This window comes from Hypanus sabinus, chromosome 1 (genome assembly GCF_030144855.1).
Source record: "Hypanus sabinus isolate sHypSab1 chromosome 1, sHypSab1.hap1, whole genome shotgun sequence".
Taxonomy (NCBI): Eukaryota; Metazoa; Chordata; class Chondrichthyes; order Myliobatiformes; family Dasyatidae; genus Hypanus; species Hypanus sabinus.
In genome coordinates, this window is record NC_082706.1 from 156865096 (window position 1) to 156879782 (window position 14687).

At 41.9% G+C, this 14687-nt stretch overlaps 1 protein-coding gene across 2 annotated transcripts in view; it reads right to left on the minus strand.

Moving 5' to 3' along the window:
* Positions 1-14687, minus strand: part of smchd1 (structural maintenance of chromosomes flexible hinge domain containing 1) — a 206849-nt gene that overhangs the window by 111813 nt on the left and 80349 nt on the right. For both annotated transcript variants that reach the window (XM_059979642.1, XM_059979634.1), the window contains 5 exons: positions 6997-7074; positions 6321-6440; positions 5656-5800; positions 2734-2833; positions 2377-2449 (listed from right to left, as the gene is read on the minus strand). In XM_059979642.1, coding sequence (XP_059835625.1) covers positions 2377-2449; positions 2734-2833; positions 5656-5800; positions 6321-6440; positions 6997-7074 — 516 coding nt within the window. The remainder of the gene's footprint in view (positions 1-2376; positions 2450-2733; positions 2834-5655; positions 5801-6320; positions 6441-6996; positions 7075-14687) is intronic.

Here is a 14687-nt window from a genome sequence, read left to right on the forward strand (position 1 = left end):
ATAATGTATAAACCACAGGGGTACCCACCCTTTTTTTGCACCGCAGACTGGTTTAATATTGATAATATTCCTGCAGATCAGCCGACAGGGGGAGGGGAGGTGGTGTTAAACACTACGGGAATAAAGCGGGACCAGCCAACAGGGGTTAGGGGTGTGTGTGTTAAACACAACCAGAATATAGCAGGACTGGCCAACGGGGTGGGGGGAGGGTGTTAAACATGACCGGAATACAACGATACTTGAAGCAGGTTCCTTATGTCCAGTCTATTCCGCAATTTAGTTTTCCTGGCTCTCGGCACTTAGCTTCTGTCCCACTTGCTCACGTTTTTTCCACTCACAAAACTCAACAGGTTTGTCCTTAAGTTCAGGGTGCTTGGACTCAAGCTACCGAAGCAGTTTTGAGGGCTTCATTGCCTCATTAGATAGCCTCTGGGCCCAAACTCCAGACTCACGCCCGCCCGCCGCCTTGGCCAGGTGCACTGGTCATGGGTGGGTAAGAGTGCAAGGTCATGGACGGAGGTCCCCGTGCCGGGGCCGCGGCAGTCGCAGTCTGGAGAGAGCGACCAACCAAGCGAGGAGTGCGTTAGGACGCATGCCCACCCACCTTGTATGATCTATCAGCCGACAAAAGTTTGTTTCAGTAGATCGCAGTGTGGTAGCTGCTCTGCTACTTACGAAACCCTTGAGCCCGAATTAGGTTGTCTGCGAATATTTTAGCACTGGGTTCCCCACGAACATTTGGTGTGGTAAACAGGTTCAGATATGGCGCCCACCTGTCCGCGCTCCAGGACGGTGGCAACAGCACTTCCCACCGGCCACGTGAGGCCAACCAGTGATCCCTGGCGCGAGGATATCACTGCATTTAGGCGACAGCTGACCTTGCATGCATTCAAGTTCAACAGTGGGCTGACAGGGAATGAGGAAAGGTGCAGCTGACTCATCGTTTCCTCGCGGCCCGGTGGTTGGGGACCTCTGAAGTACACTGTATAGTGCGGGGGAGCTACACGCATGCACAATGGGCAGAAAGAACGGAACTAAAAGCCCGCAACTCGGAAATAATCTCTCAACAGTATTTGTGTATTTATTTTTCACTTTTTTTTTTTCGGAATCTACTGGGAAAGTTTCAAAAATCGACCAGTCGATCGCAATTGACGGGTTGGTGACCACTACTATATAGGATGCATGACCTTGCTGCTGCATTGCCTCTGTATATGTCACCTGAGTAAACACAGATGGAAGAGATCCATTCAAGATCTTCCCCACTTGGTCTCCGCTAAAGAATACTGATCTTCCAGAGCACTAGCAGAAGGTTTATTAGCATTGCACAAGAAGCAGGGGATTGAACTAGAGTTGTAGTAGGATGGGAGCCGGAATTTAGAGTGTTTGTGGAGAAAAATGTTGGAGTGGGGGTGGAAAATAAGTGAAAGCAAAATGGATATGAACTTTCCCTTAAAAACAATGTTACCTCTGATGTCGTTTAGGGAAGGTTGGTGGATGAAGGATGTGTGCCAGTTTAGTCACATGATGAAACAGGGATTGCTGCCACAGTGAAGCAAACTTTAGATAAGGTTATTCAGTTTTAGCTATAATCATTTTTCAGAGCTTTGATGAAGGCTGGCTGACTGAGTACTGGACAATATTTAGCTACAAAACTAACTTATCCTTTAAGTTGGAACTGACAAAATATTAAACTGTCTAGAGCTTCTTGAACTTATAAGCAGAAAAATTTACTACAAGTTTTACAATGCTAATTTAATCTGAAAAAAATCAATGTCAATTGATCTAGGGTGCAGTGGCTTATTGGTTAAGTTAATGGCCTTCATCCAGAAGCCTGGAATATTGATGAGGAAACAGGAGTTCAAAGTGGCAGATAGGGAATATAAATTACTTAAGAATACTTAAGAATAAAGTTATTAGTCAATGCTCCAAAATCTATTTGGTTCATTAACATCTACCATTAACATGGTAGCCATCTAGTGCATGACACGAGAATCAAAAACTCAGTCAATTCTTAACTATCTTCTAAAGTGGCCATGCAAACCATTCAGCTTATGGTTAATGGTGTACAATTTAAGTGAAAACCCAAATGCTATGAATAAACAAAAGTGTAAAAATTATGAATGTAATGCCACAGACAAGTACACAAAAATCTGCATTCGGGTTACATGCCAGAAATCAATGCTTCAGTGTCAAAATCAGTCACTTGTCCATTAAGTTCTGCTGAATTTCAAGCATTATGGCACAGTTCTTTTCAACTCAAATGCTATAAACACTCACACACAATGATACCACTGCACCTGTTATATATGCAACATTTAATAATAATTTTTTCCCCGTACAAATTTCTAAAAAATTTTGAGAAATTCAGGAACTTACCAGGCAGCAGCCGGATTCTTAATATTTCTGTATCTTGCTTCAATCCAGGTAAGATAACTTTAAGTGCAAAGTTCTATAAAGAAATACTTGAACAATTACTGGATCATATGCATTAATGATGCTATTTCCAGATTGATATTTAACAAACTTTTATGGGCAACAACATCAGAAATTGAATTGTATTGCCTTTCATTTCTTAAATATAGTGAGAAGACAAGTGAATAAAATTGAAGTGTACAGATGCTCACATCTTTATGCACCAAGGTAATTAAAATCATGCACTAATAGGGGGAAAAGCAGTTGAATTAGTCAACTTCTACCAGAAAATTTAAGGGGATTATCTATAATTAAACATACCTTGCCTTGACAGCTGTTCACAGGACCTCTGGCAATTATACCTTCAATGATGAAATTTGTTCCATCGGCCACAAATGTTTCATAACGCAGCTCTAACCCACTGCAAAAAGCAATTATATTAGAATAGGTTACTTCTATATAAAAGCAAAGTGATTTTGGAAGGAATAAGTAGGCCTTTTTCAGACTGGAAAGTGGTAACTAATGGAGTTCCTAGACTTCAATTACCTGTAAGTCCTGCCGAAGAGTGTCGGCCCGAAATATCAAATGTACATTTTTCCATAGATGCTGCCTGGCCTGCTGAGTTCTTCCAGCATCTTGTGTGTGTTGCTTGGATTTCCATCATCTGCAGATTCTCTTTTGTTTATATAAGTGAGTGACTTGGTATCCAAGTTTGCCAATGCCACAAAATAATTGTGAGGGCATGCCACCATAAGAATATTTAGGCATATCTTTGGGATACAGATTGATTTGAGTGTGCACCACTTGTCATGTTTTGTTTAGTGTAGTAAAGTTCAATGTCATGCAGTTCAGAATAAGGAATTAAAAGCTATATAATTATTTTTAAAAAAGTAATCATTTAACTGCAAATTAGGGAAGGTGATGTGGTGTGATACACTTAATACCTGATACACTTGCCTGTTCACTTTTTAAGTAGTTAGGAAAGTAAATGGCATATTAGCACATTGCAAAAAAAGTTCAGAAGTAAGGAGGAGAATTCTTTACAATTGTACAGGGTAGTGGGGGACACACAAGCGTAATATGCATATTTTAGTTCTCTTACTTAAAGGAATATACTACAATTGGAGATAGTGCATAGTAAGATTCATTCAAACCAGTTTTTTTTTTTAATAATTTTTTATTGCATTTTTAAATGATTACAAAGTATGAAAAAACAATGTATATAACCCATACCCCCTCCCCTTAGCCCCTCCCCCCTAACTGCCCCATGGAAAAAAAAAAGAAAGAAAGAAAGAAAGAAAGAAAGAATGCCTGGTGGTTGGAAGATCTCCACATGCTCCATGGAGTTCGTAATAATTTTAATATGTATATTTATTTCTTTCCCCTAATAACCAATTGTTTCATCTTAAAAGCATCTATATATTTAATCCTGTCTTTTGTAAATAAGGTTTCCAAATTTTCAAAAATGTTTCATATTTATCTCTTAAATTATAAGTAATTTTTTCTAATGGAATACAACCATAGATTTCTTTCTTCCAAGAATCTATACTTAAATGTGTATCCGATTTCCAAGTAACTGCAATAGCTTTTTTGGCTACTGCCAGTGCAATTTTTATAAATTCTTTCTGATACTTATTTAGTTTGAGTTTCGGTTTTATCCCTTCAATATCACCTAGTAAAAATAATATTGGATTATGAGGAAATTGTGTTCCTGTAATTTGTTCCAGTAAAAGTCTTAAATTTGTCCAAAATGGTTGAATTTTAGAGCAAGACCATGTCGAATGTAAAAAAGTACCAGTTTCCTGGTTACATCGGAAACACTGATCCGATAAATTTGGATTAAATTTTTTTCAACTTAGATTTATTGCATCTTTTTTCGAGAAAGATAAACCGGCATGGATTAGAATAGAATTAGATAAAATAGGAGAAAATGTACCAGAAGATTTTATATACAAATGGGAATCTAAATGGATACGGGAAAAGAAAGAATCTCCTATATTAAAACATTTGATTGATTTATGGAATAAGATAAATGTTGATGATGAGATAAAAAAATCTTTATTAGCAAAGAGATCAAACCAGTTTTTAAAATTATGAGAGGTATTGCTAGACAGCCAGTACCTTTTTCTGAAGGTTGTAAAGTCTTATACCAGAAGGCATGCATTGAAAGCCAGAGGGGAAAAGTTCAAAGGAAATGTTCAGGGCAAGTTCATTTTTAAAAGAAACTCGGAGTGATGGCTGCCTGGAATAAGCTGCCAGAGGTGGTGTTAAGGCATTTAAGAAACTCCTAGATATGCACATGAATATGCAAAGAATGGAGGGATATGGATTATGTTCCATAATCTTAGGCTCTCTGATACTTGAAACAGTTTTGCTAACAAGAGTGCTTCTTCATAACTACAAACATAATCAAATCACGCATGATATTCCTTATTCCAAGTGATATAGCCTGAGATGGTATAATCTCCTGTTATAATTTAACTCTCACTCCAGGAAAATCAAACTGTAAATGTTAATCATTTGGAGAGCTCTACATTCAGCCTAAATAATGCAGTTCAGAGATATGGAGAGGTTAGAGTGCAAACAGAAGGACAAACTGTACATATCCAAGAAAATATACAAGATTAAGAAACATTTGTTGACCGACAGGAAATATAGGGAGACAGTTACAACTAGGTGCAGGAAACAGTGTAACTGTCAGGAAGGGGAAAAGGGGATAGGCAGCTAGCGCAGAGTACCCCAATGGCCCTTCCCCTTAAAGGGTATACTGCTTTGGATATTGTTGGGAAGGGATGCGGTTGATCTAGCAGAGGAAAGACATAGGGGTCAGGTCTACGTGGCCAGAAGGTCTTTCATTGATTTTATTACGTTTCTTCAATTTTCTCAGCATGCTCGCAAGAAAATGAACCTCAGGGTTTTATATGATGATATATATTACTTTGATAATAAATTTACTTTAAACCTTATAGAGATTCATACAATCATGAAGAACAAGGATAAGGTCATTGGTCACAGTTTTTTTCCCCCCAGGGTAGAAGAGTTAAAACTATAGGACATAAATTTAAGCTGGAGGGAAAGATTTAAAGGGGGCACGAAGGATAGGTTTTTCATTAGATGAAATGAGCTACCAGAGATATGTTAGATAATTGTAAATTTACACTACTCAAGAGTGCAAATGGCAAGCAAATCAAAAATGATACCAAATGCTTATCTAAAGTACAGCAGAATTATTTGTTGCAATACCTTGCTTCCACAATTGGTTTGATATCAGTGGTTGGTTTTGTTGAATGTCCAAATTCATCCTGCAGGTCCAGAGGAATACTGAAAGGGACAGCAATACGAAATGGAGGATCCAGCATTCCCACTGTAAATTTATCAGGTTTGCCCTCTTAAGAGGAAAGAAATATTAATCTCAAAATAGTGCACAAATTGAAAAACACTGGAAACAGAAAATCTGTTCAGGAAGCTAATCTCTAATCAATGAGTATTAGAGCAGAAATCAAATTAATACAGTAACACGCAAGTACAAAAGAGCAAGGTCACAGTAATGCCTTGATCTTAGTGGCAAGGGACTCTAAGCTGCAAAGAGACCAGTCACTGCTGCTACATGCAGGGTAAGGCACCTAGAGGAGGGCAAGAGGGCAATTGTAAGGGTAAGGCAGTGGAAGTTGACTGCACCGAAGTTAGTAAGGCATTTGAAAAGGTCTTTCATGATAGAGTGACCTAGATGTCCTTACCCACAGCCTTCTCCTCACTTTCATCAGAACCCTTTGCACCACCAATCTTTTCTGTTCCTTGAAACTCATTCAGGTATGCCCACTGTATTCTGAACTTTTTGACAGATAATCAGATAACCTCAAGCTAATCCTTGAAGATTCTCTGAAATACATCCCTCTCCCATTATTTACCTGTGACAGTAAATTTGAAGATTTTGCTTGGAAGGGGCCTTCCTGCATACGTATCTGCATTACTTTCATTCAACACCACTTGTAGTTTTAAGGTGTAATTCCCAAGCTTATTAATATTTTCTGGAAAAAAAAATGCAACCCTATTAAAGTAAAATGCAAAATTGAGCTGTGATCGCTTCCTCATATTTCTAAAAATTGCTCCACAATGTCCTCTATTTGGTTGCAAAGTGCATAATTCTGGTTTTAACTGTTCTCATTTACAGCCAAAATTAGTATTCATAATTTGTGTCTCGAGTACCCCCAAATGCAAACCCACAAACATAGTGATGGAGTACTACAATTATGCCAATATACACAATAAGGCTACTTTACAGAATAATTTTCTGCTTGGAAATGCCTAGATATATCCAGTTTTAAAATCAGCACTTATTACAAATAATGCAAAACAATGACACTTCAAGGATTAAAAATCTATATTTCTAATTTATTTACTTCAGTGAAAATACTAACACATTATTCTTTTTACAAACAAGATCCCTCCCTTGGTGATATTTTTTGTTCACAAACAGGAACAAAAGAATACACTTGCTTGAAATGTCCACACCACACCATGTGAAAAAATGAACCTAGGAAAACCTGAACCATGACTTCAGTATTTTCTTGTAAAAACACTCACCCATCTTTTTGAACCAATATGGCCATTTGCCACCATGTTGACTGATATGAGAAACTATTTCTTTATCACCTCCAGAAGCTGAAATGCCAAAAACAGTTATTAACATTTTACAACAATTTAATAATAGCATCAATTAATTAAGATTCTTAATTAACTGTTCAATGTGACATTCAGCCAATTTAGGAGTATATCAAAACACAAAAATACAACTGCAGATGCTGTAGATGAAAGAATACGTACACAATGCTGGAAGAACTCAGCAGGTGAGGCAGCATCATTGAGAAAAGAGTAGCCAACATTTCGGGCCAAGACCCTTAATCAAGATTCCTGATGAAGGGTCTTGGCCTGAAACGTTGGCTACTCTTTTCTCACGGATGCTGCCTGACTTGCTGAGTTCTTCCAGCGTTGGGTACGTATTCTTAGGAGTATATACCATTTGGACAAATGTGGAAATCTCATGGACAGCATCTTATCGAGTATTCAAATACAATTAACTCATGGGCCCACGTTTTTTCTGCAAGCGCAAACTTCAAACATCTCCATTTGGGCCAACAATTCTATGCCTGTTCACAGAGCAATCTCACTCACCCCACACTTCCATAAACTACACAAGAACAATTTACAGTGATCAACATAGAACATAGAATAGTACAGCACAGTACAGGCCCTTTGGCCCACAATGCTGTGCTGACCGTTAAACCCTGCCTCCCATAAAACCCCCACCTTAAGTTCCTCCATATACGTGTCTAGTAGTCTCTTAAACTTCACTAGTGTATCTGCCTCCACCACTGACTCAGGCAGTGTATTCCATGCACCAACCACTCTTTGAGTAAAAAATCTTCCTCTAGTATCCCCCTTGAACTTTCAACCTCTTACCTTAAAGCCATGTCCTCTTGTATTGAGCAGTGGTGCCCTGGGGAAGAGGCACTGGCTGTCCACTCTATCTATTCCTCTTAATATCTTGTATACCTCTATCACATCTCCTCTCATCCTCCTTCTCTCCAAAGAGTAAAGCCCTAGTTCCCTTAATCTCTGATCATAATCCATACTCTCTAAACCAAGCAGCATCCTGGTAAATCTCCTCTGTACTCTTTCCAATGCTTCCACATCCTTCCTATAGTGAGGCGACCAGAACTGGAAACAGTACTCCAAGCATAGCCTAACCAGAGTTTTATAGAGCTACATCATTACCTCACGACTCTTAAACTCTATCCCTCGACTTATGAAAGCTAACACCCCATAAGCTTTCTTAACTACCCTAACTATCTGTGAGGCAACTTTCAGGGATCTGTGGACATATACCCCCAGGTCCCTCTGCTCCTCCACACTACCAAGTAACCTGCCATTTACTTTGTACTCTGCCTTGGAGTTTGTCCATCCAAAGTGTACCACCTCACACTTCTCTGGGTTGAACTCCATCTGCCACTTCTCAGCCCACTTCTGCATCCTATCAATGTCTCTCTGCAATCTTTGACAATCCTCTATCTACAACACCAACAACCTTTGCGTTGCCTGCAAACTTGCCAACACACCCTTCTACCCCTACATCCAGGCCATTAATAAAAATCACGAAAAGTAGAGGTCCCCGAACCGATCCTTGTGGGACACCACTAGTCACAACCCTCCAATCTGAATGTACTCCCTCCACCACAACCCTCTGCTTTCCGCAGGTAAGCCAACTCTGAATCCACCTGGCCAAACTTCCCTGGATCCCATGCCTTCTGACTTTCTGAATAAGCCTACCATGTGGAACCTTGTCAAATGCCTTACTAAAATCCATGTAGATCACATCCATCACACTACCCTCATCTGTATGCCTGGTCACCTCCTCAAAGAACTTTATCAGGCTTGTTAGACATGATCTGTCCTTCATAAAGCCATGCTGACTGTCCCTGATCAGACCATGAATCTCTAAATGCCCACAGATTCCATCTCTTCCAACAGCTTTCCCACCACAGACGTAAGGCTCACTGGTCTATAATTACCCAGACTATCCCTACTACCTTTTTTGAACAAAGGGACAATATTCAATCCTCTGGTACCATTCCCGTGGACAACGAGACATAAAGATCCTAGCCAGAGGCACAACAATCTCTTCCCTCGCCTTGTGGAGCAGCCTGGAGAATATTCCGACAGGCCCCGGGGACTAAACCGTCCTAATGTATTTTAACAACTCCAACACCTCCTCTCCCTTAATATTAACATGTTCCAGAACATTAACTTCACCCATATAGTTTTCACCGTCATCAAGTTCCCTCTCATTGGTGAATACCAAAGAGAAGTATTCATTGAGAACCTCGCTCACTTCCACAGCCTCCAGGCACATCTTCCCAATTTTATCCCTAATCAGTCCTACCTTCACTCCTGTCATCCTTTTGTTCTTCATTTTATTGAAGAATGCCTTAGGGTTTTCTTTACCCTACTCGCCAAGGCCTTCTCATGCCCCCTTCTTGCTCTTCTCAGCCCCTTCTTAAGCTCCTTTCTTGCTACCCTACACTCCTCAATAGACCCATCTGATCCTTGCTTCCTAAACCTCATGTATGCTGCCTTCTTCCACCTGACTAGATTTTCCACCTCACTTGTCACCCATGGTTCCTTCACCCTATTATTCTTTATCTTCTTCACCGGAACAAATTTAGCCCTAACACCCTGCAAGAGATCCCTAAACATCGACCACAGGTTCATAGTACAATTCCCTGAGAAAACATCATCCCAATTCACACTCGCAAATTCTAGCCTAAGAGCCTCATAATTTGCCCCTCCCCAATTAAAAATTTTCCTGTCCTCTCTGATTCTATCCTTTTTCATGATAATGCTAAAGGCCAGGGAACAGTGGTCACTGTCCCCCAGTCACTCACCCACTGAGAGATCTGTGACCTGACCCAGTTTGTTACCTAATACTAGATCTAGTATGGCATTCCCCTTAGTCAGCCCGTCAACATACTGTGACATGAATCCGTCCTGGACACACTTAACAAACTCTGCCCCATCTAAACCATTGGAACTAATCAGGTGCCAATCAATATTAGGGAAGCTAAGTCACCCATGATTACAACCCCTGTCATTTTTGCACTTTTCCAAAATCTGCCTCCCAATCTGCTCCTTGGTATCTCTGCTGCTACCAGGGGCCCTACAGAATACTGCCAACAGAGTAACTGCTCCCTTCCTGTTCCTGACTTCCATCCATACTGATTCAAGAGGATCCTGCTACATTACCCACCCTTTCTGTAGCTGTAATAGTATCCCTGACCAGTAATGCCACCCATCCTCCCCTTCCCCCCCACTCTCTATCCCTTTTAAAGCACTGAAATCCAGGAATATTGAGAATTTATTCCTGCCCTGGTGCCAAGTCTCTGTAATCGCCACTACATCATAATTCCATGTATGTACCCAAGCTCTCAGTTCATCACCTTTGTTCCTGATGTTTCTTGCATTGATGTACACACACTTTAGCCCTTCTACCTTTACACCCTTTATTCCGCTTCTCTTTCCTCAAAGCCTCTCTCTGTTAGATCTAGCTTTACTCCATGCACTTCTTCCACAGTTCTATCGGTCTGGGTCCCATCCCCCTTGCAAATTTATTTAAACCCTCCTGAACCAGCAAACCTACCTGCAAGGATATTGCACCCCCTCAAGTTCAGTTGCAACCCATCCAATCTGTAAAGGTCCCACCTTCCCCAGAAGAAATCACAATGATCCAAAAACCTAAAACCCTGCCCCCTGTCCTCAGCCACACATTCAACAGCCAACTCCTCCAATTCTTACCATCACTATCACGTAGCACTGGCAGCAATCTTAAGAATGCCACCCTTGAGGTCCTGTACTTCAGCCTTCTGCCTAGTTCCTGAAACTCACACTTCATGAGCTCATCCCTCTTCTTGCCTATGTCGTTGGTACCAACATGTATCACAACTTCTGGTTGCTTTCCTTCTCGTTCCAGGTTGTTGTTCAACCAGTCAGAGACATCCCGGAGGCAACAAACCATGCAGGTGTCCTTCTCAAGTCCACAAAGTCTCCTGTCTGCTCCCCTGACTATAGAGTCCCCAATGATGACAGCTCTTCTCTTCTCCTTCCCACCCTTCTGCCCCACAGGGTCAGACTCAGTCAATTAACTGACTAATGCATACACCTTTGTCACAGGGAGAACATGCCATCTCCAGAGAACACTAAGTCAGGCTGAACTTAGGTCAATCTCACAACAAGGCAGCAATTTCTACAAGTTGCAATTACTTGTTTGTAGCTTAATCTCTTAGGGTAGATTCCAAATAATTTCCCTTCTAATGAGGTCAAGTTAACTGATCCAGGAGATTTTCAGTATCTTCTTCCACAAAGACAGCTAAAATATGTCGAATTTTTCTAGGTATTTTCCTAATCCCTAGTAGAATCTTTCCTGGCTGAGTCTGTAATGAGTGAATGAACGTTGTTTACTTGGATTTTCAGAAGTCCTTCGACAAGATGCTTAACAAAATAGGAGCACATAGTTTTGAAAGGAAGATACTAGCACGGACAGAAGATTGGCTAAGTGGCAGGAGACAAAGAGTGGGAATAAAGGGCCCTTTTTCTGTTTGGCTACCAGTGACTAATGGTGATCCATAAGGGTTAGTGTTGGGACCACTTCTATTCACGCTATATGTCAAGGATTTGGATGACAGAATTGATAGCTTTGTGGCAAAGTTTGTGAACAATACAAAGACAGGTGGAGGGGAGAAAAGTATTGAGAAAGCAGGGAATCTGCAGAAGGACTTAGAGAGACTAGGAGAATGGGAAAAGAAGTGGCAGATGAAACTGTGTAGGGAAATGTATGGTTATGCACCGTGGTAGATGGAATAAAGGTGTAGACCGGGGTGGGCAAACTTTTTGACTTGAGGGCCACAAAGGGTTCTAAAATTTGACAGGGGGGCCGGACCAGGAGCAGATGGACGGAGTGTTTTGGTAATACACCTCATAAGAGAAAATAAAATATCATGGGATATGTAGAAAACATGTGCTTTAATTTCAATTGAAAATGAACAAATGCATTACAACAAAATATCTGTCTTTGAAGTCCCATGGTATTTAGCTATTTATTGAAATGACTTTTAAAACACTGAAAATTAAATGAATAAAATACAGCTTTTTTAATAGTAACAGTTATTATTTTAAAGCACTGAAAATTCTGTTACCCTTCAAGATATTATCATCATCACTCTCCTCCTGACTGTCTTTATTTCAAAAATGGTAGGAGATGCAGGTCTACTTGTCCTGCTCCTTCTTATTCAATTGTCCCCTGTGCCAAAACTCAACAATGACCAGCCAGTATGCAGAGCGCGTTATTTGATCTGGAGCGCATTTTTTATTTTGAGAATGTACGTGCACCTGTGCACTACTCATGTCCATCACTTAACAGAAATGACATGTAACATGTAAGGCTTATTGAAAAAAATATTTTCAAATGCATTTTTTACATAACACAACGAAGAAACTTATTTTTAATTTCAGTGGGAACAGTGTTGTTGGTCTCCCTTTTTAGCCAACGCATCAAAGTCTGGATTTAGTTTTGTTGTGGCGATTCTCAGGATGGACCTGAGGTGTTGGTCAGTTAACTTGGATCTGTGGCTGGCTTTGTTGATGTTCATGATGCTGAACGCCTGTTCACACAAATAGGTCGAGCCGAGAAGCCAAGCTACTAGCCATCCAACTAGATTCCGTGACCCTCTCGGGTAACGAATTCGCCAGGGTGTTGGTGGAATTCCCCTCCATAGTCACCCAACAGTTCTCCACAGTCAACCCCAAGCATGGCATGCAGCACCACATCCCCACGCAAAGACCACCACTGCACACCCGAGCATGCAGGCTCCCACCCGACAAGCTACACCTCACCAAAGAGGAGTTCCGTAAGATGGAAGAGCTGGTGGTCATACACCGCTCAGACAGCCCGTGGGCACCCCCGCTGCACATGGTGCCCAAATCTGCAGGAGGCTGGAGGCCCTGCAGAGACTACAGAAGACTCAATGACGTCACAACTGCCGACAGATACCTGGTACCCCACATCCAGGACTTCACGGCGAACCTGCACGGAGTGATCATCTTCTCCAACATTGACCTGGTCAGGGGATACTATCAGATCCCAGTGCACCCTGACGACGTGCCCAAGGCAGCCCTCATCACCCCGTTCGGCTTGTTCGAATTCCTGAGGATGCCTTTCAGTCTCAAGAATGCAGCCCAAACTTTCCAAAGGCTCATGGACTCGGTAGGACGCAGCCTGGATTTTGTTTTCATTTACTTGGACGATATTCTGGCGGCCAGCAGTTTGCACCAAGAGCACGTGGCACATTTGTGCCAGCTCTGCCAATGCCTGAGCAACCACGGACTAGCAATCAAGCCGGCCAAGTGCCAGTTCGGGCTGACAGAGATTGACTTCTTGGGCCACAGAATCAACCGACATAGCTCAGTTCCCCTACTGGATAAGGTCCAGGCCATCCGCCAGTTCCCAAGCCCAGCACGGGCAAGGGCCTGCAGGCGTTGGTAGGGATGGTCAACTTTTATCATCGGTTCGTGCCAGCGGCAGCCCGCATCATGATACCCTTGTTCTTCCTGATGGCCAGCAAGGCCAAAGAAGTGGCATGGGACACAGAGTCCACGGAGGCGTTCGAGCAGATCAAGGAGGCACTGGCAAAGGCGGCCCCCCTAGTGCACCCGCGAGTCGATGTACCCATGGCACTCACAGTCGATGCTTCCAACACGGCAGTTGGTGGAGTCCTGGAGCAGCTCGTTGACTACGGCCACCAGAGGTGAAGTACAGTGCCTTTGACAGGGAGTCCCCATACACACAGGACTTGAACCGCCATCGGGAGCCGCAGTCAGATGTGCGGCCCGCTCGGGGCTGACCTTCCAGGGACGGACTGACGTCACATCCGCCCCCCCTGGCCGCAGGGACCCACGGGAGGGGAGATTTAAGCACGTGAGTTGAATCAGTAAAGTCATTCCGAGTTCAGCTCTCTCTGCCTCCGTGTATTCCTTTTGTAGCGCTTTGCGCATGACTACAAGGCTTTATAAGGCATTGATCAGATTGCACTTGGGAATATTGTGAGCATTTTAGATCGATATTTAAGAAAAGATGTGCTATTGTTGGAGAGGGCCCAGGAGATTCATAAGAATGATGACTCTGTGTCTGTGCTCACTGGAGTTTAGAAGAATGAGGAGGGGACATCACTGAAACCTATCAAATATTTGAAGGCCTAGATAGAGTAGATGTGGAGAGATTGTTTCCTATAGTGGGGGAATCTAGGGCCAGTGGGAACAGCCTCAGAATTGAGTCGTCCATTTAGAACAGAGATGAGGAGGACCTTCTTTAACCAGAGGGTAGAGGAATCTGTGGAATTCATTGCCTCAGCAATGGAGGCCAAGTCACTGACAGATGCAGAGGTTGATCGGTTCTTGATTAGTCAAAGTGACAAAGATTACGGGAAGAAGGCAAGAGAATGGGAATGAGAGGGATAATAAATCTGCCATGATTGAATGGTGGAACAGACCTAATAGGTCAAAAGGCCTAATTCTCCTGCCATGTCTTAAGGTCACAGCCCACATTATCTTCAGCTTTTCTTCCCTCTCACCATACATTCATGTATAGAACTTTTACTTTTTTAATACCTCATTTTCTAATTTCCTTCTTAATCTTTTAATCCTCCTTTACTGATTTCTAAACTTAATGA